This window comes from Mandrillus leucophaeus, unplaced genomic scaffold (genome assembly GCF_000951045.1).
Source record: "Mandrillus leucophaeus isolate KB7577 unplaced genomic scaffold, Mleu.le_1.0 Scaffold1569, whole genome shotgun sequence".
NCBI classification, from domain to species: domain Eukaryota; kingdom Metazoa; phylum Chordata; class Mammalia; order Primates; family Cercopithecidae; genus Mandrillus; species Mandrillus leucophaeus.
In genome coordinates this window covers 243,028-266,794 of record NW_012101553.1, presented here as the reverse complement: position 1 = coordinate 266,794, position 23,767 = coordinate 243,028, and the positions used below count along the sequence as shown (strand labels likewise).

General features: G+C 37.4%; 2 protein-coding genes across 2 annotated transcripts in view; one reads left to right on the top strand and one right to left on the bottom strand.

Moving 5' to 3' along the window:
• The window catches only part of MRPL19 (mitochondrial ribosomal protein L19), a 53,348-nt gene that overhangs the window by 14,708 nt on the left and 14,873 nt on the right, over window positions 1-23,767 (top strand). The window lies entirely within an intron of this gene.
• The window catches only part of GCFC2 (GC-rich sequence DNA-binding factor 2), a 56,524-nt gene continuing 35,436 nt past the window's right edge, over window positions 2,680-23,767 (bottom strand). The window contains exons 12-17 of the mRNA XM_011975484.1: window positions 20,124-20,245; window positions 13,365-13,441; window positions 11,898-11,964; window positions 10,110-10,256; window positions 5,893-6,017; window positions 2,680-4,764 (exon numbers count right to left, since the gene is read on the bottom strand). Of these exons, the coding sequence (XP_011830874.1) occupies window positions 4,647-4,764; window positions 5,893-6,017; window positions 10,110-10,256; window positions 11,898-11,964; window positions 13,365-13,441; window positions 20,124-20,245 (656 nt within the window). The 3' untranslated portion in view covers window positions 2,680-4,646. The remainder of the gene's footprint in view (window positions 4,765-5,892; window positions 6,018-10,109; window positions 10,257-11,897; window positions 11,965-13,364; window positions 13,442-20,123; window positions 20,246-23,767) is intronic.

Here is a 23,767-nt window from a genome sequence, read left to right as displayed (position 1 = left end):
AATTTCCAGCTTTTCTGCCCTGCTTTTTCCCCATCTTTGTGGTTTTATCTGCCTTTGGTCTTTGATGATGGTGACATACTGATGGGGTTTTGGTGTGCATGTCCTTTCTGTTTGTTAGTTTTCCTTCTAACAGTCAGGACCCTCAGCTGTAGGTCTGTTGGAGATTGCTTGAGGTCTACTCCAGACCCTGTTTACCTGCATATCAGCAGCAGAGGCTGCAGAAGACAGAATATTGCTGAACAGCAAGTGCTGCTGTCTGATTCTTGTTCTGGAAGCTTCGTCTCAGGGGTGTACCCCGCTGTGTGAGGTGTTGGTCTGCACCTAGTGGGGGATCTCTCCCAGTTAGGCTACTCAGGGGTCAGGGACCCACTTGAGCAGGCAGTCTGTCTCTACAGAGACAGGCAGGCCTCCTTGAGCTGTGGTGGGCTCCACCCAGTTTGAGCTTCCAGGAGGCTTTGTTTACCTACATAAGTCTCAGCAATGGCTGGCGCCCCTCCCCCAGCCTGGTTGCTGCCTTGCAGTTAGATCTCAGACTGCTGTGCTAGCAATGAGGGAGGCTCTGTGGGCATGGGACCCTCCCAGCCAGGTGTGGGATACAATCTCCTGGTGTGCCATTTGCTAAGACCCTTGGTAAAGCACAGTATTAGGGTGGGAGTTACCAGATTTACCAGGTGTTGTGTGTCTCAGTTTTTCAAGGGATTCCCTTCTCCCTTGTGCATCCCAGGTGAGGCGATGCCTGGCTCTGCTTCAGCTCTCGCTGGTCGGGCTGCACCAGCTCTGATTGTCCAGCACTCCCCAGTGAGATGAACCCGGTACCTCAGTTGAAAATGCAGAAATCACCCGTCTTCTGTGTTGCTCGCGCTGGGAGCTGGAGGCTGGAGCTGTTCGTGTTCGGCCATCTTGCTCCAGAATCCCCTAACACTTTTTTCAAGCAATGCCTACTGCTTTTCTGGCCTGAGTTCTAAGTTAGGTAAAACAGTGATGAGTGCTCTGTCAATCCTTTAAGTAGCCCCAGACAGGCTACCAGAGACTTAAACAAGAATTTGTAAGTTCTGCTTTGCTTTCTCTAGAAATGGGGATCAGGGTCCAAGAGAGAATGCAGTTGCTGATTTCAAGACTGCTGCAACACCAGGGCACTTGTGTTGGAAGGGCAAGCAGAAATGTCAGAAAGCTTTCTCCCCATTTTAAAGTTGCCTGTTGTTGACTCAGCATTTGCTTCATTGCTATAAACTTTTTACTATTTTACTATTTTCCAGAGTTCTGACAAAATTGGCTATGCCTGTTCCTGCTTTTATATATATAAAATATACATATAATATATATATATATTTAGAGATTGGGGTCTCACTATGCTGACCAGGCTGGTCTTGAACTCCTGGCCTCAAGCCATCCTCTCATCTCAGCTTCCCAAATTGCTGCAATTACAGGTGTGAGCCACCACACCCAGCCCCTGCTTGTTTTTCAGTGTGCCTACTCCACCATGTTGCTCAAGTGTGTATATTTTCTAAACTACCCTGTAGTGTTGTGATGGGAAATAAATCCCTGAGCCTTTTGTATAACTCAGATCAAAAACTTAGTTTATCCTATTAGAAGGATTAGAAACATGATATATCTTTCATTTTCAGGGGTAGGCTCCTCATTAGAAGGCTCCTATGTGCCAGATGCTGTACAAGACTTTTCATTTCTCTTAATGTTTACAAGCAGCTTGTTGCCAAGGCTGATCTTGAACTCCTGGCCTCAAACGATCTAGCTCAGTCTCACAAAGCGTTGGGATTGTTTGGCCAACTAATGACTACCTTAACTCTTGTGTTTCAATGTTTATGCCCTCTTTTTTCTTGACTGATTGTATGACTATGTCTTCTAGAACAATGTTGAACAGAAATGGTGACAGCAGACATCCTTGCTTTAATATTTCACCATTATATACGATGTTAGGTATAGATTTTTCTCACAGATGCCCTTCATCAGATTGAGGAATTTATATTCTTACTTTGCTGAAAGGTTTTTGTAGTCTGACAGGGGTGCATTTTGTCAAACACTTTTTCTGTAATAATTGAGATGATTGGTTCTGCAGTCATTGAGATGTGAATTTTCTCCTTTATTCTGTTCGTGATTACACTGGTTGACTAATGTTAAACCAACCTTACTTTCCAGGAATAAACCCTATTATCTTTTTTACACATTGCTGGATTTGATTTGCTAATTATTTTAAGGACTTATTTCTACATTCATGATAGATATTGCTGTTATTTTCTCATGATGTCTTTTTTAGGATTTGTATCATATATGGCATTTCTTAGGTATACCTAAGTATCATTTATTCAAGGACCTAAGAAATGCAAAAATCAATTCTGTTTTGAGGTGGTTTTTCCATCATGAAAAAAAATTTCTTTAAAGTCATCTGTCTGATTCTGTAAAAATTTCATTCTTTATGTGAACAAAAAGCTGAAAGAAATTCAGGGAAAGAATTAGATGTATGTGAATTGCCAACTCAATGTTTTGTTCTTGCTAGTTGTGTTCCCCCTTCTTATTCCATCCATTTCATAGTAATAAGAAATAAAGAATTTTACATTGAGATTTAGGTAAATTTTTGAATTACAGTATATGATAAAAACCTTGAGGTTCAAACTCCAGGTATAATGAAATTTAACTGAAAATTACTATAGCAATTTAAGTCAATTTGTAGTTTTGAAAGCGGTTTTAATAATTTATCTTCCACAAAAAGGTAGGAAGGTTTCTTAGCTGAACTTAAAAACATAAAGGAACACATCCAACATATCTTTAGTTAAAAATCCAAAAGTTAGAGGATAATTTCCAAATGTGTACTTTAAATAGAAAAAAATTACAAATTGCATGTGCAATAGAGTATCTGCCACTTATGTAAAAAGAAAAAAAAAAAACCCAAAACTTTATGTACACATAAAAACGCAACATTTTTGTAAATAGAGAAAAGATCTAAAAGGATAACATTAAAATGAAAACAGCAGTTACCTCTGGGGACAACAGTTGTGTGGAAATGCTAACTGCTTTTCAACAATGGTTTGAATTTTCTAGATGAGAGTCTATTCTTGTATAATTTTGCTACTAAGATAAACATTAAAAAATTCTTCATACCAGTGAATCACAAGTCCTCACTGCAACGGACATAACACACCCAACTCCTAAAATAAATTATATGTAGTTTTGAAGGTAGGGGTGACATAAAAGTAGGCTATATATTCAAATCCTACAATATATTCAAGTTTTTGCAATTATCTTTTGGGCAACAATTTGCAAAATATATTTACGGTTTCCCTTAAGTTATTTAATAAGTAGACTTAGAAAAATTACTAGTAAACTGACATTTTGGAAAATGCTCTTAATTTCTTTTGATTAAATTATCTTGCCTCAGTCTTATTAGACAAATATTTTATCAGAAAATGAATCACGTTCTGAGTATTTAAAATATCTGTTCCTTTCTTAGTCCTACCACCAATGACAAAAAAACAAAGTAATAACTTGCTAACAAGTAATGTCTTAATGCATTAAAAAAATCAACAAATTTTTAAAAAGGCCAAATATGGTGGCTTAAGCCTGTAATCCCAGCACTTTGGGAGGTCAAGGTGGGTAGATTGCTTGAGCTCAGGAGTTTGAGACCAGCCTGGGCAAGGTCGCAAAACCTCATCCCTAAAAAAAAAAAATACAAAAATCAGCTGGTCGTGGTGGTACATGCCTACAGTCCCAGCTACTTGGGAGGTTGAAGTGGGAGGACTGCTTGAGCCCAGGAGGCAGAGGCTGCAGTGAGCTGAGATTGTGTCACTACACTCCAGCCTTGGTGACAGAGCCAGACCTGTCTCAAAAAATATAATTAAAAAAAATGAAAAGAAAAATGGCAAATAAGGAAAACTTCTGCCACAAGCATGGGCAAAAATTCAGTATCTTTAAAAATATAAAGGTCGTAAAGTCCATAACAAAAAGATGGATATTTCAGAAATAATTACAAATGGCCAAAACAAGTATGTTTACTCTCTAATAGCCAAAACAAAATGAGCTATTAAAATAAGATTATTTTTACCTTTCAAATTTTCAATGCATTTTAAAAAAAAGGATAATAACTATGCTGGTAGGGGTTCACTGGCACTCACTTACACTTGTGTTGGTACATTAAATTGGTACAGATTTTTCTAAAGGACAATTTGACAATCAGCAAATGCCTTAATCATTTAATACTCAGCAAATAATTGACTCCAACTGAGATTTTCATATTGACTTATTTTTAAATAAAGGTAGTTAAAGAGAACTAAAAGATATTACTGTGGTTCAGGACAGAAGACTCACTAGCATGCTCACTTAAGCCAAAACCTTTGGCAAGGTTTCTCCAGTTCCCCTCTTAAGAAAACTGAAAGACCAGCCAAAAGAATCAAAGGGAAACACATTGAGCTCTTAAAGCTCCACTGCATTTAATTCCTTAGAACACCACAGAATCGTGGCAGCTTTTCATGATGCCAGAAGGTAGAGAATGGGGGGAATAGAGGTGGAGTCTTGCTTTTTTGCAAATCCTACCTTCTCTTACAGGGAATAAAGAAGACAGAGGCACCAGCTTCTTCTCAAGCAAAGGAACTGAGTGTAACTATATTAAAATTTTAGGATTTTCCTATAAAGTTTATTCAATCTTTATTAATTAGTGATTTAAGATGGTCTAGGTGATGCTCTCCTATGAAGGATTCTGCTTGATTCAAAGCTTTTATTTTCACCAAAATAAGAATTATTTCTTCGACTTTATCCCTGAAAAACAAAACAAATTTCTCCCTTTAGAAATGCAATGTATGAGGGAACAGCAGTCAGTTCAGAACCTGATCATCAGTTGTTAATCTAAACCAAAAGCTTTATCTTAAGCTAGTATCTAAAAGTAGCATAAAACACAGAGAGATGCTGCCATCTCCACTTAATTATAAAGTTCAAATACAGACCATTAGTGGATGTATTCTGGCAAATTTTAATGTGAATTACTGTAAAAAGTAGAAAAACATACAGTAAGTCTATCAGAAATTTTAGTAGTGCTGCGCTGCTATCAGCTTGTATGAGACATTGTGGTGGAAGCAATGGTGGGAGTATATTCACACATCATGACATTAGCAAATAATACAAATCTGAGTCTTTTTTTTTTTTTTAAAGGGACTTGTTCTTGCTCTGTTGGCCAGACTGGAGTACAGTGGCACAATCATAGCTCACTGCAGCCTCAATCTCTCAGGCTCAAGCAATCTTCCCACCTCTGCATCCTCAGTAGCTGGGATTCAGGCACATGCCACCATGCCTAGCTAATTTTTAAATTTTCTGTTCTAGAGACAGGGTCTTGCTATGTTTCCCAGGCTGTTCTCAAACTTCGGGGCTCAACTGATCCTCCTGCCTCAGCCTCCCAAAGTGCTGACATTACAGGCGTGAGCCACAGTGCCGGTCAAATCTGGGCTTAAAAAATTTTTTTGGAGAGGGAGTTAACAGGAATACCACTGTATTTAAGCCCCCAAACATCTGGTGCTGTGAATGAAACATTCAGAACAGAGAGCTAGCTACTGCTGGATAAATACCAAGCTGCAGACCTGTACTTAACAACCGTTGAGTCTCTAAAAATGGCCAGGAAAATTAAAAACATATTTAAAAAGTATGTAATAAAAGGGTTTTGATTTATAGTTTTAATTCTATATTCCCCTGTGCTATAGTTTTTTGAATGTGCTTAATTTGGGAGAGATTTACATTTTAAAATATGAATATGCATAAGCCATCCCAAAGGTAACCATAAAAATATCTAACAAATTTTTAGAAGTACAGTAAAAATACAGATCTTTCTAAAAATGGCTGAGAGCATACAGAATCCTTGAACTATGTTTATAGAAGTGAAAACAAAATCTGCATCACCTGAATTCACTTCTAGATAATTTATGTGCAGACTGCAATAAAAACTGAATGAAGTTTTCTAGCTGTGGAATAGATGTCCTCGTGGCAGAATTTTCAAACCATTTTTCTGGTAGACATGCTGCTACCTGTTAATCAAAACACATGGCTGGTTTACAATGACAGTATCTAAGAACTCTTGCTAACATAATCTCATAGTGATACTGTAAGCTGAATATCATTCTCCCCATTTTATAGTTTATGGTTTAAATAAAAATTTGTAAAAATTTCCCTTTATGTCATAGGCTACACATATTTTGGAAATTCATTCTTTAATCCTAAGAACTTAAAATACGCTACTCTCTATGAGCACTCCCTGGTAGTACTAATAATTCTTTCTATGTTCTTGTATTTGTGAGTCATTAAATCTGTACAAAACATAATTTACACTTAAAAACCAGAAATGGCTAGACACAAAATATTTGGTCAATACAACTCATAATACATACATTCACTATTATTTTATAAAGAAATTGGGTGTCCTAGCATATGATCTATATAAATTTGAGTTAAGAAATCAAATGGGTGATTCTAAGATATATAGAATGAAAGATAAATTATGTTTTTATCTTCTGTCAATGTAATACATTGCGTTAATCGTAAAGCAGCAGAATAAGTCAATGTACGTGCATTCAATTTTTCTTTTGGAAATGGAAATTACATTTTATCACTGTCATTCTAAAGAGTAATACAAGATTTTGAGAAAAATTTTGGTAAAAACAGAAAAATGTTAGAAAAAATTTAAAAAGAGAGAGAGAAAAAAAACTTCCTCATAGAGGAAACAAGGGAAAAAAAGAGAGGGAAAGGGGAGACAGGAAAAAACTTGATATTGTTCCCGAGAGAACAAAGTCTGGTTGCCTGTTCTTGAGGTCCAAAAACGAGATGCAGGCAATTGGGAAAGAAGGGAGTTTATTTCTGCCACCAGTTACAGGGAAGTCAGAGTAACTCACCAGACCAACTCAAAGTTATAAGGTTTTTTCTAGTGCTTGTATATATTTAAAGCTCCATGCTACGTGTGGGATTGGAACTGGGGGTTTGCATTAAATCTTTATCTCATCTTTAGCTAGGGACTAGGGTCTGGAAAGCTTTCTCTAGAGTCTTGGAAAGTTTCTTAATCTTATGACAGAACGAGGTGTATGTGCAAGAATGCTTTTGTTATTCTATCAGAGTTTAGGGTCTGAGAAAAACCCAGGCGGGTTCTTAATGGGTTGGTTTCTGCATTCCAGTTCTTGTACTCAGGTACCAGATTCTCCAGTTTTAATGTTTAGCTTATACTTTCATTAAAGTTATAGTAACGGGTTCGTGGAAACTGACTTCTGTTTGCTAATGGAAACCTGGCCTGCCATAGTATCACACTATTCAAAGAAATTCCTAGATAATCATACAGATTATGGTACAGTTGGTAACATCAAGATCAATATTTATAGAAAGCAGAGAGGTGGGGAAAAAATTAAAATGCACCCTATATATTATACAGTATATTAAATAAAGGTTCTGGAATGCACTCTAAGATTGGTCACCATTTAAAACATGGTTGAAGCAAAAGACTTATTCTACTCCTTAATCACCTGTTTCAACTATTCAGGAAAAATAGAGAAACACTGACTGCCTAAGGCAGAAGATCCCACAAGTTTTGTTATATAAACTATCTCTTTCTAAAAGTTTTAAAACCAGCCTTTACTATTGAATGTCATTTGCACTTGTTTTTCCCTTGTTTTGTATCACAAGTCTCAATAAAATTCTCATTTAACCATGGAGCTTTTCCATTAATGATCCCAGCACTAAAAGTCTATTTTCTTGGCCTGGTTTTCTAGCCATATGCTGTGGAGAGAATGCTGTGTAAATATATTTCCTCTTCTCTACTTCATAACAGACCCTATGGTCAAAGGGGACTAAACTATGCCTGAACATAAAATGGATGATGATTTAAATTTTTAATATACAATGCTTAAAACTGTATGATACAAAAATTATAGCCAAAACCATCATGGTTCGCTAATAATTGGTATATAGTTTTATGGCAGGCTAGGTTTCCATTAGCAACCAGATGAATCAGTTTCCACTAACCCTTTTCTATAATTTTGACGAATGTGTAAGTTAAACATTAAAGAACTAGAGAAACTGGTGCCTGAGTACAAGAACTGGAATGCGAAAACAAACCCATTAAGACTCCGCCTGGGTTTTCCCAGACCCTAAAGTCTGATCAAATAATAAGAGTGTTCTTACACATATTCCTCGTACCAGGGCCCACTTAAGATTAAAAAACTTCCCAAGAGTCTAGAGAAAGCTTTCCAGACCCTAGTTAGATTAGAGAGGGACTGAATGAAACACTCTCCCTTGTAGGTGCACTCTCCCACATAGCATGGAGCTTAGAATGCATGTAAATGCTGGGGGGCGGGGGGGAATTGTAACTTTTAGTTGGTCTGGTGAGTTACTACAACCTTTTCCCTGTAACTGGTTGCAAAAATAAGCTCCTTTCTTTCCCAGTCTGTCTGCATCTTGCTATTGGACTGTGAGAACAAGCAGCCGGACCCGATTCTATCTGGGAACAGTTTAGTGTGTGTGTTTTTAAATCACATTATAAAATAATTATTTTCCCATGTTCTTAAAAATTCTTCAAAAACATAACTTTTGCGAACCCAAAAGTATCTGAGACAGGTTCTGAGATTTATTTTCCTTTCACATTTTTATCTTATGAGAACACCATCATGTTTTCAGAGATATTTAGGTGTTTCCAGCTATTTTCTATTATAAGTAATGCTGTAACAATATTCTTTGTACTTAAAATCTATACGTGCATCTCTAATTTTTGACTTAACTTACTTTGGCTAAGTCAAAGAATATAAGCTTTAAAAGTTTTGTATCCATCATGCCAAAATATTCTCCAAAAGAGCTGTATCCCTCCTTCCATCAGTGCAGGAGACTGTTTTCCAGAACCACTGCACTGCATACTCTAGGTGAATGGTGCCCCTGCAATGATGGAACTGTTGTTTTCCTGTGTTTATGATAACACTGGAAAATATAAGTAAAACAACAACAGCAAAAAAATGTTTGCCAACACAACTGGTCAAGAAAATATCCTTCCTATAAATAATTTCCATTTCTCTGATTATTAGTACTATTGATTATTTTTCACATATTTTAAGGTTAATTTTACGTTTCCTTTTAGGTGACTTGACTGTTGCACGTGTTTTGGCCATTTTTAGTCAGAACATTTGAATTATTTCCTAATTTGTAAAGAGCTTTTTTATTTAATGTGAATATTAATCCTTGTTATATATTAACAACTTTTTATTTCCTAGATTCTTAACTTCTTTTTAACTTTCTATTACAGAAAATTTCAAACATAAACAGCAGTAGAAAGAATAGTATAGTGAGCCCAATGAACACATTCCCCAGTTTTAATAATGATCAATTAATCTCAACACCTTTTTGATCCACTGAAGTTTTATAAAATTTTTTTAAATCTATTACTTTTTCTCATTTCCTTGGCCTTTAAGTTTAGAAGGAAATCTCTTACTCTCAAGTACAGTTATTTACCATTTTAGTATATTTTATAGTTTCATTTTTACATTTTTAAAAATTTTACCTGAAACTTTTTTGGTATATAGTGAGAGGTGAGGATTTAATATTCTTTTTGTAAACAGCCAGCCATCTAGTATCATTTATTAAGTACTTTTTCCTTTTCCTACTGGTGATATTTCAAACCAGTATACTATCTCTTAAATGCAGAAGGGCTATTCTGGATTTCTAGTTTGTTAAATTCATTTGTCAATTTTTTTTTTTTTCTGAGACGGAGTTTTGCTCTTGTCACCCAGGCTGGAGTGCAATAGCGACTCACCGCAACCTTCCGCCCCCTGGGTTCAAGCGAGTCTCCTGTCTCAGGCTCCCAAGTAGCTGGGATTACAGGTGTTAGCCACCACACCTGGCTAATTTTTGTATTTTTAGTAGAGACAGAGTTTCACCATGTTGGTCAGGCTGGTCTCAAACTCCTGACCTCAGGTGATCCACCTGCCTTGGCCTCCCAAAGTGCTAGGGTTACAGGCATGAGCCACTGTGCCCGGTCCATTTGTCTATTTTTATATGAGTACCACATCTTTAATTATTTTGTTAAATAGTAGATTTTAATAGCTAAATTTTTTAGAAATGATAAAATTAGAATCAGTTTCTTCACAACTTACCTGATTGCACTTTTTAACCACATCTGGCCCAGGTGTGGCATTGAGAAGAGCTATAATAAGGTAACGATTTAACAGCTTCCCTAGTCCTAGTTCTTGCAAGGTGTCATCTGTAAGGAGTCCATTCCAAAGAAGAATATTGTGGAAGAGCTAAAATAAAGTATCAAGTAAATATGTACCTTTTCTCCAAAGAGAAACTGTAATAGTCTCTAACAAAAATAAAGAGTTTATCAAACTAAAATTCTCACTACAATTGCCCTGTTGGAACGGTCAATTTTAGAATACAATATCTCTGAATAAATACTTGATTCTTTCCAAACTCCATGTATTTGCTCATCTTATCTTCATTTTCTAGGATAACCATCCCCAAATCTGTCTCAAATAACTTCACTAGAGCCTTTCCAGATCAATAATCTTCCTTCCCAATCCATTTTCTCTCAAAGTCGAGGACCACTGAATATAAGACCACAGGACCATGTGATTAATAAAGAACCACTGTCAAAACTAGGGCTGCTATTACCAACATGTGACCTTGAGAAGGCAATCAATGCTGAGAGCTTCATTCCTCTGATACATAAAGATTAATAATCACCTGTGAATTTGAAGATAACTTGGATTAAGTAACCATAATAAATTGTAATAAAATATTGGTGGCCCTTTCCCTCTACTAAATTCAGATCTTTCTGTGAATTTTAAGGTGTCTCTTTCTTTCTAGTACTATATTCACCACTCTATTGTTTTACTAAAATGTAACGCTTTTGCACATTTTATCTCATTGTTGATGTTGTTCCCTCTTCCCAGAAAGCCTTTTCCTTAATTCAACCACATGATAAATATTAATTCACACTATTAAAACTACTCTTGCTGAGGTCACCTATATCCTTCTAATTGTCAAATCCAATAATTCAGTCTTTCTCTTAATTCTCTTTGGTGGGCATTTAACACTCTTTTCTTCATTGTTGAAAATCTTCCATTTAGCTTCCTTAAGGCCATTCTCTTGTGATCATCCTAAGGCTCATAACTGATTCTACAGTTTCCTTGAAGCCTCCATGTTCTCCTCTTCCGTTAGTATTTCCCGAGGTTCTGTCCTTAGCCTACTTCTCCTGCTTCATCCAGTCTCCTTAGAGCTTGTCATTCATGACCATGGCTCCAAATATTGCCTACAGGTAGTGGACTCCTAAATCTCCAGCTCAGGTTTGTCTCCTGAAATTCAGACTCAAGTATCCAACTACCTCCTAGACCTCTGTATCTCTATTTGTTCCACATATACCTTCATTATGTCCAAAATAGATCTTATCTTCTCTCGATCAGTTATCGAGTCCTTTCAATGCTTCCTCCTAAACATTGTTTGAACCTTCTTCTCCTTCCCATCCCTACTGCCACTGACTTAGCAATAATTTTAAGGCCAGGGGTTGGCCAACTATAGCTTGTGGGTTAAATCTATCCTGTTGCCTGTTTTTGTAGGGTCCATGAGCTAAGAATGGTTTTAACATTTTTCAAGGACATTTTAAAACTGTTTTTAAACCAAATATTTTGTACCATGAGAAAATTACATGACATTCAAATTTCAGCGTTCATAAGTTTTATTCAAACATAGCCATGTTCATTTGTTTATGTACTATGACTGTTTTTGTGCTATGGTGGCAGAATTGAGTAATTAGACAGAGACCATGTGAACCACAAAGCTTAAAATACTATCTAATTCTTACCGAAGAAGTTTGTTGTTCTTTGTTCTATAGTAAACAGGATTTTTACAAAATTTGTCTTTTCATTTTTGCAGTTTTTGCTCACCTTTAGGCCTGACCAGAACTGTCTTTCTTGGAACTTTGAATGAGGTGATGTTTTATTTTCTACAGCACTAATTAGAAGCAAAAGAAGGAGAAAAGGAGAAAATGCAAAGAACTATTAGCCTTTCAGAACCAGAGTTTGAGATCAGACTTTCTTTTAAACCAACCAAACTAAGCCTTAATGGAATATAAACAGAGATTGTCTGATGAGATCCATTGGAATTACAAATGTATGCATACTCTGACGCAATGATCTCATTTCTGAGAATGCCTCTTGTAGATATACGTGCACAAGTATGGAATATGTCTATAAGATTGTTTACAACATCAGTGATGACAGTAGTTCACCAGTCACATGACCATCATAGGACATCTAAATGATGGCAAACTTTACAGCTTAAAAAAGAATGAGAAGCTGTTTATATGATGGATGACATGTATAGAAAGATCTCAAGAGGTACTAAGTGAAAAAAAGGTACAAAACAGATTACAACTTTTTGAGTATACTTCCTTTGCTGTAGAAAGGAGGGTAACATAAGATTATAGCTTATATAAGTACTTCTGTTTGCATGAAGAAAGTCTTGAAAGATAAAAATTACTCAGTGTGATTATTAATGCATGCACATATGTGAGTAGAAGGAGAAGGGCAAAAACTGAGTCAGGGGTGGGAGTAAAACTTTTCATTTTAATAAATTTTTTTTAGTAAAATAATATATACTTATTTATAAATAAATAATATACCACATTCATACATCTGAACCATGTGAATGCATTACCTATCTAAAACATTACAAAGCAAAGTTTACCAGGGCAGAATTTTTACATGTAGACATCTCATGACTCAAAATGAATCAGAAAGCTTTGAGGTTCCTTTCTTCCCCCTCCAAAAAGCTCCTCCATCCTGTCAGTACTCACTGGATTGCTACAGTTCATGTATCATTATAACTGATGTCTTCTTAGCAAAGTTATGTTCACACATCAAATACTACTTGCTTTATAATTTAAAGTGACTGCAGAATTTACAGGTGCAGTTTCTGGTTCCTCAGTGTTGCGCTTCCTCTGTGCTAGGCACTGTTGTGTTCTGAGCACCCTCTCCATCTCCCTAACATCCTGTGAGGTAGGCACTAATTTTATCCTAATTTTATAGATGAGAAAACAGGTGTGTAAAAATATCTACTAACAGTGGACTTGTGTTCTTTACCACTCTATATCACCTGCTATGTTCCTAGGATATGTGTAAAACTAAAACCAAAACCCAAACCAACCAAACAAAAACACATCTAAGCACCAAGCATAAAGCACAGCATAAAGTAGGTCACTGAGAAATATTTGTTGAAATCTCAATTTGCATCCTCATAGAGTATGTGTACACGTTTTGAAAACACTATAGTTTCTTTTGCATTGCATTCTTAAACAAATCTGCACTCTATGATCGGCTATTTCAAATAATCTAGAAATTAACAGCTCTTACCTCTTTGGATACAGAGGAATAAAAACATCATCTTCTACTGCCTTCTTCATTCTTGAAACAATGGATTTCAGTAAATCCTATTATTACAAATTTGAAAAGTATCAGTGATAGAAGACAGAAATGTATTTACCAAAAAAAAAGTAATTTTAACAGCAGTACAAATTTGTCCACACTCACAGAAGCAGCTGTTAAAATAACTATCAATTGGGTACAAACAAAACCTTATTTATCCATATGGGTATAGTTGGATCATTTTCATTGCTATATAGTATTTTGTTGCATGAATACTACTGATGGAACACTTAGGTGATTTCTGGTTTGGTGGCTATTATAAATAATGCTGCCACAAAAATTCTTGTACATGTCATTTAGTACACGTCATACATCTCTAATGGGTATATACATAGAGATGGAATTGCTGGAGTATAGTTCATGTCCATACATTCAACTATGTACAAAAAAACCAAACTGTTTCTAGAATAGTGGCATCCCATTACTGCCTGCAGTATAAAAGAAATCCTGTTTCTCTACATACTTACAATAATTGGCATTTTCTTGTTTCTTAATGTTTGCAATTGTAGTGGGTATGCAGTCATATTTCATTGTGTTGTTTTAATTCTCATTTAATTATCACTGAGTAATGTGCTCTTGGGTATCTTTTCATATTCCTGTTTGCCACTTGGCAAGCCCTTTTGCAAAGTACCTAATTAAGCTGCTTGCCAACATTGCTTTTTTTTGGTATTAGGTTCTGTCTTTTTATTATTGATTTGTGCAGGTCTTCTACATACTCCGGCTGTGGGTCCTTTGTTGGTTTGTCTTGTGTCCTGTGATGCAGAAAATCCACTTAGGGAAATCCATTTTGTTTGTATATAAAAAATTGGAAATAACCAAAATATTCAATCATAAGGAATTTTAAGGAGATGTTACATCCATCCAGTGAATCTACCATAAACTTTAGCTGAAGTTTATGATGACTACAGTAACAGACAACTATAAATATGCAATGAGATAACATTAAGCAGTAGTAGTATACTAACTTACATGCCTGTTAGGATTATAACTTTGAAAAAAGAGCCTGGATGAAAATATCCTACAATGGTATTAGTCCTTGTACTAGGGTAAAAGATAATGAGTGTTTACTTTTTTCATGTATTAGCAATATTTCTATAATGATATTCTTAAAAAAGTATTCATATTTGAAAAATGAAAATGGCATACTATACACCAGAGTAAAAGTTTTTTAAGTCAATGACAATGTATACAGCACAAATTCAGCTGTCACATACTGTATACTAACTGAATTATCCATAAATGTAGAATTCAATCAAATATATTTTTCATAAATAGCATAATGAATTGAAGTCGTTTCTCTTTCCACTCAATTATCTGTAACATATTCCTCAAGTGGCCATATATCAACATTTATTTAATGCTAAAAATTAAAACTCCAGTTGTATTTTACTCCATTCCTTAAACATTCTGAATTCTGTTAAAAGAAAAAAGAGCATTTTCCAGACAATATCTCCAAAAAATAGCATTTATGTAACTTACTGAGTTAGGTGTTCATGCTAGAAAAAAAGCTGCTTTGATTTTTTTCATTTAATTTTAATAATTTTGAATGCCAGCCTTGAGAAATATTTCCATACTGTTTAAATTTTGTTTCTTAAAATAGTTCTATTGAAAATGAACTATAAATAAAGGACATTATTGAATCAACTGGCAAAAGTGGAATATGGATGGTAGATGGTTGATAAATTTGCTGAAACTGCTAACTACTCTGGTTATATAACATAATATCTTTGTCTTAACAAATATGCACCTTGTTCTCAGTAATCAGGACAAAAAATATTGTATGTATATATTTAAAGTGGAAGGGCTAATGATAAAGCCAGTGGGGCAAAATATTAATGACAAGTAAATCTGGGTAAAGGGAATATGGAAATACTACTCTTATTCATGAAAGTTTTCTTTCAAAGTATTAATATTTCCAAATAAATTATTTAAAACAAAACATAAATTTGCTGGCCGGGTGCGGTGGCTCACGCCTGTAATCCCAGCACTTTGGGAGGCTGAGGTGGGTGGGTCACTTGAGGCCAGGAATTTGAGACCAGCCTGGCCAACATGGCAAAACACTGTCTCTACTAAAAATAGAAAAAATTAGCCAGGAATGGTGGCACATGCTCGTAATCCCAGCTGCTTAGGAGGCTGAGGCACGAAAATCGCTTGAACCCAGGAGGCGGAGGTTGCAGTGAGCGGAGATTGCACCACTGCACTCCAGCCTGGGTGACGAGAGTGAGGTTCCATCTTAAAAAAAAAACCCAAAAAACAGAAAAACAAACAAACAAAAAACCCCACATAAATTCACAGAAAACCGTGAGCTATTAACTTTTCTAACTATTAAATAACATCATTTATTTGGTGGAAAATAAGGTTCTCCAAACAGTTTTAACAAGCATTCTGAATCACACGTTCAGACTCACATACAACCCTTTGTATAAATATACTTTAAAACAGCTTTAAAGAGGCACTTGTGTGACGCCCGTGGTTTTTATGCTGCTCTGTATATCCATGGAGGTAATCCCAGGATGGTCTGGACAGATGTTGGGGTGGTCAGGGAAGAATAAGGGCAGGTGCTCACAACAGCAGGAGCAGTTTTACTTCTGTGTGTGTGTTTGCATATTGGATTGTGTAAGATTTAATTGAAATAGGTTCTGTTTATAAAAAACAAAAAATGAGTCTGAAAACCACCAATCTATCTGAACACCCAAGTGATGCTTAGACTTATTTTCACATTTCTACTAAATGGTTCATCAACCATGTCTAAAACCATTTGCTGACAGGGAATCATTATCTCCTGAGGCTGCCCATAACTTTGGACTATTAGATTTCAGTTAACAGTGAGAGTTAACAAACTTTTCCCTCCTACAGTTTCCACTCCTTGGTCTTGGCTTACTTCTTGGGATCATGCAGAATAGCTCTAGCCCCACTTCCACAAGACAATTCTCTAGATTTTAAGATTAATATCATACTTTTTTTTTTTTAACATCTTTTCTTTCCCATACCATCTTAAGACACTCTCCACTGAATAAGCTTACACCAAGAATTAAGTGCAATATTCCCAGGAAGGTCTAATCTGTGGGTATCATCACCAAATACGCCATTCTTACTCAAAATAGCACACACATACTAGGATAAATTCCCATTTACCTGTTTTTCTGTTACTCAAGTGACACTGCACTGGGTTTACTGTTGATTATAATCTGTCTTACCTATGCTGCTTCAAAACTGTGTCTCTCCCATCTTTTACTTATACAGTTGAATTTTTAACCACAAGGGTGGCACATGCATTTATTTTATCACAATTTCTTGAGTCAGTCCATTTTCTACAATCTTTTGAAATCTCCTTGGATTCTAATTCTACCATCCACAAGTCTTACAGAATTCCTAGCTTTTTATCACTGACACATTTCATTAGTATGTATTTTACCACTTTATCCAGTTCAATAAAAATATTGAACAGAGCAAAGCTGAGAAGATACCTAAAACTAGCAGACTCTCCATAGGTAGTCAATGCCCTACTGGTCATTATTGTTTTAGGTATATGTAAGCTTACATTTCCCCTATTAATCCCTAACAACAAACATAATACATTAAATTTGCTTCAATAAATAATGTTAAGTATCTTTGGGAATCCTATCAATGATAGGTTATAGTAATTACTGCTTTTTAAATTTAAGTATTCATAATCTACTTCTATAATAATTTACTTTAGATTTTTAGTCAGAATCAAAATTATTATTACCAGGCATTAGCTTACAGCGTTTGCTTCTAACTTTGAAAACAGAAACTATGTTGTCTGACTCAATTTCTGTTCTTGAACCTGTCTCATTCTCTTCCATCACTGAAGAAATAGAGTGATCCCACTGGTGAACTGTCTTAGCAACCTGGGGCATTATGTAGTGTAAGTGATCCTCTACCAAATGCCATTTTGCCATCCCTAGGGAATACCTGACAATGTGCAAAGACATTTTTGGTTGTGAAGCCCGGGAGTACTACTGGCACCTAGTGGCACAAGCCAGGGATGCTGCTAAGCATACTACAGTGCACAGGACAGACCCTTACAACAAAAAATTATCTGTTCCAAATGCCAATGTAGTGCTGAGACTGAAAACCCTGATGTAATCTATTCTCCTGCTTATGCAAACAACCCGTTTTCTACATTCATAGTAGAGGAGTTTCAGAATAAAAACATCCATTATAAAAACTTCATGAGTGCGCCTATAATCCCAGCACTTTGGGAGGCCAAGGTGGGTGGATCACAAGGTCAGGAATAGAGACCATCCTGGCTAACACAGGGAAAACCCCGTCTCTACTAAAAATACAAAAAAATAGCTGGGCGTGGTGGTGGGGTGCCTGTAATCTCAGCTACTCGGGAGGCTGAGGCAGGAGAATCGCTTGAACCCAGAAGGCGGAGGTTGCAGTGAGCCAAGATCCCACCACTGCACTCCAGCCTGGGTGACAGAGCAAGACTCCGTCTCAAACAAAAAAAGAAAAAAAAAAAAAAAAAGACTTCGTGAGTGAATCCATAATACTGCTGAAAGGCTTCAGTGATCACAAAGAGCCAGGTCTACCACTTAGTACTCAAGATTTTACAAATGACTTAACCCTTCTGGGCCCCAGCTTCATCTGTAAAAACTCAGTGAAAATAAATACATTTCACAGGGTGATGAGGATCAAATGAGACAATGTGCAAGTATTTAATAAACAGTAAAGCATAATGATTTATATTTAGGCTGTAACTCAACAATCCTACACAGAAAGCAAATATAGGATTATATATCTGCTTCTTTGTAGCTTTTAACTACTAATCTTCTATGCGGCATATCAACATAGAATAAATCTACACCTTCTTTGAATACAAACACCATCTCTCTGTACGTCTTCTTTCAAATTAAATATCTCTAATTCCTGCAACAGTTTCCATCTATTTTACCTGAGTTTTTATCCTATTGGAGGTAAGTAAAAAATGCCTTTCTATCTGTTGCCACATGTTGAAATCCTATTCTTTCTCTCAAGCCACAGCTCAAATGCTACCCCTAAGATAAACTATTTCCTTATCCCCACTGCTCTCTCCTGTCTCCTCCTGAAGACATAGTACTTTATCTATGCTGCTCATGGGGAGGGAATGTGGTCAGTGAGACAAACTGGGCTTTAGAAGCAGACGATCCAAGTTCAAATCCTAGTTCTCATTCATGGTAGCACTGTGAAAACTAGTTTTAAAGATTCATTTTCTTCATCTATAAAACGAGGCTATCATCTTTTTAAGAGACAGGGTTTTGCTGTTGCCCAGGCTGCAGGGTGGTGGCACAATCATGGCTCAATGCAGCTTCAACTCCTGGGCTCAAGGGGGAGCCCAGCTAATTTTTATTTTTTTGGTAGAGATGGCTCTTGCTATGATGCCCAGGCTGGTCTTGAATTCTTAGCCTGAAGAGAACCTCCTGCCTCAGTCTCCCAAAGGACTCAGATATACAGGTGTGAACCGCCATGCCTGGCGATCACTCATTTTTTAATATGGCTGCTGGGATTAAGATGACAGGTACAAGACCTTACAGAGTGGCCAGTACACAACTGGAATTAAGTAAGTTTTATTATCTTCCCTACTTCTCCTTCTCATTTCCTGTTTTAAATTACATTTTATGTGCATCTTATTTTCTCTGAGATTACATGCTTCTTGAAGGCAGAAATAGGCTGGTATCCCTTTCCTCCCTTTCACTTCTTATAGCTTTCCTCCTTTGTAATCACAATTCCAAGGGCTAAAACTTAATGGTGCTCATAATATGAATATGATATGCCTCCTTGCTTTTCAACCACCTCTGTCACTCTACTCTGGGTGTTCTCCAGTCTGTCAATTTATCCTTAATTTCCTAAAGTTCAACCTAAAATTGGTTTACTCATAAAACTGCATGAATCTACAATCTCATCAACAAACAATAAAAAAAAAAATACTACAATGAAAGAGAAGATTCTCAGCATGATCATTCTAAAAAGTTCCTCAATACGTCTTATGTTCAGTGAATTCAATTCTAGATCACTGTAAGATCAAGATCTGTCCTACTGAACTCTGAATCCTTAAAGAGACTACTATTATTTGGCAGACTACAAATAACTAGTCACTGTAATAAGTGTCAGTCTAATTTTGAAACCATTGTTCAAGCAAAGCCACAATGCCACTGGATTTCTGCCAAAGGATTTTTGCCGAAAGAACAAAGGTAGAGTGTTGTCGTCTTCCTTTAGAAGAAATGAATTTGCATTATTGGACTTATACCGGTTCATCTCTGCAGGGTCAGTGCATATTCATAATCCTCAAAGATGGCTGCCTGGGCCATGAGAACACAAATCAGATCACTGAACAGAGAAAAGTAAGCTAATAGGAATGAAAGTAATAATCTGGGTCTTTACAGGTATGTCTGTAATTTAAAATGATTACCACGTCTATCACAGTGTTCAGAAGTATCAAGGTATATTCTTTCGTCTTATTAATATGAAGATAAAAAAATAGCCAAGTCCAGTTAAAAAAAATTTGTTTTCATCTCAGTGCAGTCTGAGAAAAAGTCTAGATTCTATAAATCAAAAGTAAGTATGTTTTCCCCCAAACAGTTTTCTGATAATCACTCTGTATCTTTTATAAACCAGGAGCTGTAAGAAGATTATAATGATTTACAGATACATCATGGAGTTCACAACTCTAGAAATTATTACCTGTTTGCTTTTACTAACTTCATTTTCACAAATGGAATGTTCTTCAAGAATCACTCTGCAATGTGTTATTAAACTTGTTGTCTGTGAGGCTGACAAAGGATCCCAAAGGAATTCTACAAAGTCTGAAAAAAGTATTTCAGTGGTGAACAATTTATTTACTACATTGTTTTGCTTCTTATATATAAATAATCAAGACCTTTAACAAACACTGCTTCCCTCCTTATTCAGTTTAAGATCTATGGCAATTATTACCATCACATATTTGCATACATCCTCAATTTCCTTGTTTTTCTTGGGCTTTGTTAAACTCCTCCGGCCAAACTACAACTCTTTATAGTTAAGTTCACTTGTCACTGAGTCTCTGCCTGCAACCACGCAGATAAAAAGTGGCTGGAAAAAAAAAAACCACATTAACTTGATACCTATACAACTCAAGTGAGCCTCTCTCTCTCTCTCTCTCTCTCTCTGTCTCTCAGGTCCATTCGCTCTCCCTCTCACCTAGATGATTAATTCATACCTTCTCCCTTCTCTGTTATCTCACTCTCAGTTGATGGACTTTTTCCTTCTAGCTGATTATTTCCTACTTTATTTTTTCTACCCCCTTGCTTTTTCTTTCAGCTAATTACTTCCTCATTTGCTAAGAAAATAGAAGCAATCAGAAAAGCAGCACTACAAAGCTCCTACCACAGCATCTACATACCTACCTGCGTCTGTGCCCATATGCTCTAACTTGTCTCCTATTCCTATGGATGAGGCACCCACACTCCCACCATGTCAGGTGAACGGTTTATTTTGTGGATGAGATCCCAAGACTTTTGGCTTAATCTAAGATCCTGTTCCCAGAACTCTGTCCTTCCACTTTGATATTGACATCACTTGTACTAGATTTTTTCCATCACCCTACAAACAACTATTTATCTTGTATTAAAAATAATCCCCCTCGGTGTAAAGAGGCTGCCAAGATGGCCGAATAGGAACAGCTCCAGTCTGCAGCTCCCAGCAAGATCAACGCAGAAGGCAGGTGATTTCCAACTGAGGTACCCAGTTCATCTCATTGGGACTGGTTGGACAGTGGGTACAGCCCACAGAGGGTGAGCTGAAGCAAGGTGGGGTGTTGCCTCACCCGGAAGCGCAAGGGGTTGGGGAATTCTCTCCCCTACCTAAGGGATGCCATGAGACACTGTGCCGGGAAGAACAGTGCACTCCAGCCCAGATACTGCATTTTTCCCACGGTCTTTGCAACTGGCAGACCAGGAGATTCCCTCCAGTGCCTACCGCACCACGGCCCTGGGTTTCGTGCACAAAACTGGGTGGCTGTTTGGGCAGACACCAAACTAGCTGCAGGCGTTTTGTATGGTTTTGGTTTTTCTTTCATACCCCAGTGGCACCTGGAACGCCAGAGAAACAGAACCATTCACTACCCTGGAAAAGGGGCTGAAGACAGGGAGCCAAGTAGTCTGGCTTGGTGGGTCCCACCCCCACAAAGCCCAGCAAGCTAAGATCCACTGACTTGAAACTCTCGCTGACAGGAGTCTGAGCCCAACCTGGGATGTTCCAGCTTGGTGGGGGGAGGGGTGTCCACCATTGCTGAGGCTTTAGTAGCTGGTTTATGCCTCACAGTGTAAATAAAGCCCCCAGGAAGTTCAACCTGGGCAGAGCCCACCACAGCTCAGCAAGGTCGCTGCAGCCAGACTGCCTCTCTAGACTACTCCTCTCTGGGCAGGGCATCTCTGAAAAAAGGCAGCAGCCCCAGTCAGGGACTTAAGAGATAAAAACCCCCATCTTCCATGGACAGAGCACCTGGGGGAAGGGGTGGCTGTGGGTGCAGCTTCAGCTGACTTAAACGTCCTTGCCTAATAGTTCTGAAGAGAGCAGTGGTTCTCCCAGCACAGGGCTCGAGTTCTGATAAGGGACAGACTGCCTCCGCAAGTGGGTCTCTGACCTCCATTTATCCTGACTGGGAGATACCTCCCAGTAGGGGCCAAAAGACACCTCATGGAGGAGAGCTCCGGCTAGCATCTGGCGGGTGCCCCTCTGGGACGAAGCTTCCAGAGGAAGGAACAGGCAGCAATCTTTGCTGTTCTGCAGCCTCCGCTAGTGATACCCAGGCAAACAGGGTCTGGAGCGGACCTCCAGCAAACTCCAGCAGACCTGTAGCAGAGAGGCCTGTTGGAAGCAAAACTAACAAACAGAAAGGAATAGTATCAGCATCAACAAAAAGGACATACACTAAGAGACCCCATCCGAAGGTCACCAATATAAAAGACCAGAAGTAGATAAATCCACAAAGATGGGGAGAAACCAGCGCAAAAAGGCTGAACATTCCAAAAACTAGAATGCCTGTTCTTCTTCAAAGAATCACAAGTCGTCACCAGCAAGGGAACAAAACTGGATGGAGAATGAGTTGGACGAATTGACAGAAGCAGGCTTTAGAAGGTGGGTAATAAACTCCTCCGAGCTAAAGGAGCATGTTCTAACCCAATGGAAGGAAGTTAAGAACCTTGAAAAAAGGTAAAGGTATTGCTAACTAAAATAGCCAGTTTAGAGAAGAATATAAATGACCTGATGAATCTGAAAAACACTGCAGGAGAACGTCATGAAGTATACACAGACATCAATAGCTGAATCGATCAAGTGGAAGACAGGGTATCAGAGATTGAAGATCACCTCAGTGAAATAAAGCGAGAAGACAAGTTTAGAGAAAAAAGAGTGAAAAGAAACAAACAAAGCCTCCAAGAAATATGGGACTATGTGAAAAGACAAAATCTATGTTTGATTGGTATACCTGAAAGTGATGGGGAGAACTGAACCAAGTTGGAAAACACTCTTCAGGATATTATCCAGAAGAACTTCCCCAACCCAGCAAGGCAGGCCACCATTCAAATTCAGGAAATACAGAGACCACCACAAAGATACTCCTTGAGAAGAGCAACCCCAAGGCACATAATTGTCAGATTCACCAAGGTTGCAAGGGAGGAAAAAATGTTAAGGGCAGCCAGAAAGAAAGGTCGGGTTACCTACAAAAGGAAGCCCATCAGACTAACAGCGGATCTATCTGCAGAAACCCTACAAGCTACAAGAGACTGGGGGCCAATATTCAACATTCTTAAAGAAATGAATTTTCAATCCAGAATTTCATATCCAGCCAAACTAAGCTTCATAAGCAAAGGAAAAATAAAATCCTTTACAGACAAGCAAATGCTGAGAGATTTTGTCATCACCAGGCCTGCCTTACAAGAGCTCCTGAAGAAAGTACTAAACATGGAAAGGAACAACTGGTACCAGACACTGCAAAAACATACCGAATTGTAAAGACCATCAATGCTATGAAGAAACTGTATCAACTAATGGGCAAAATGACCAGCTAGCATCATAATGACAGGATCAAATTCACACATAACAATATTACCTTTAAATGTAAATGGTCTAAAAGCCCCAACTAAAAGACACAGACTGGCAAATTGGATAGAGTCAAGATCCATCAGTGTGCTGTATTCAAGAGACCCATTTCATGTACAGAGACACACGCAGGCTCAAAATAAAGGAATGGAGGAATATTTACCAAGTAAATGGAAAGTAAAAAAAAAAAAAAAAAAAAGCAGGGGTTGCAGTCCTAGTCTCTGATAAAACAGACTTTAAACCAA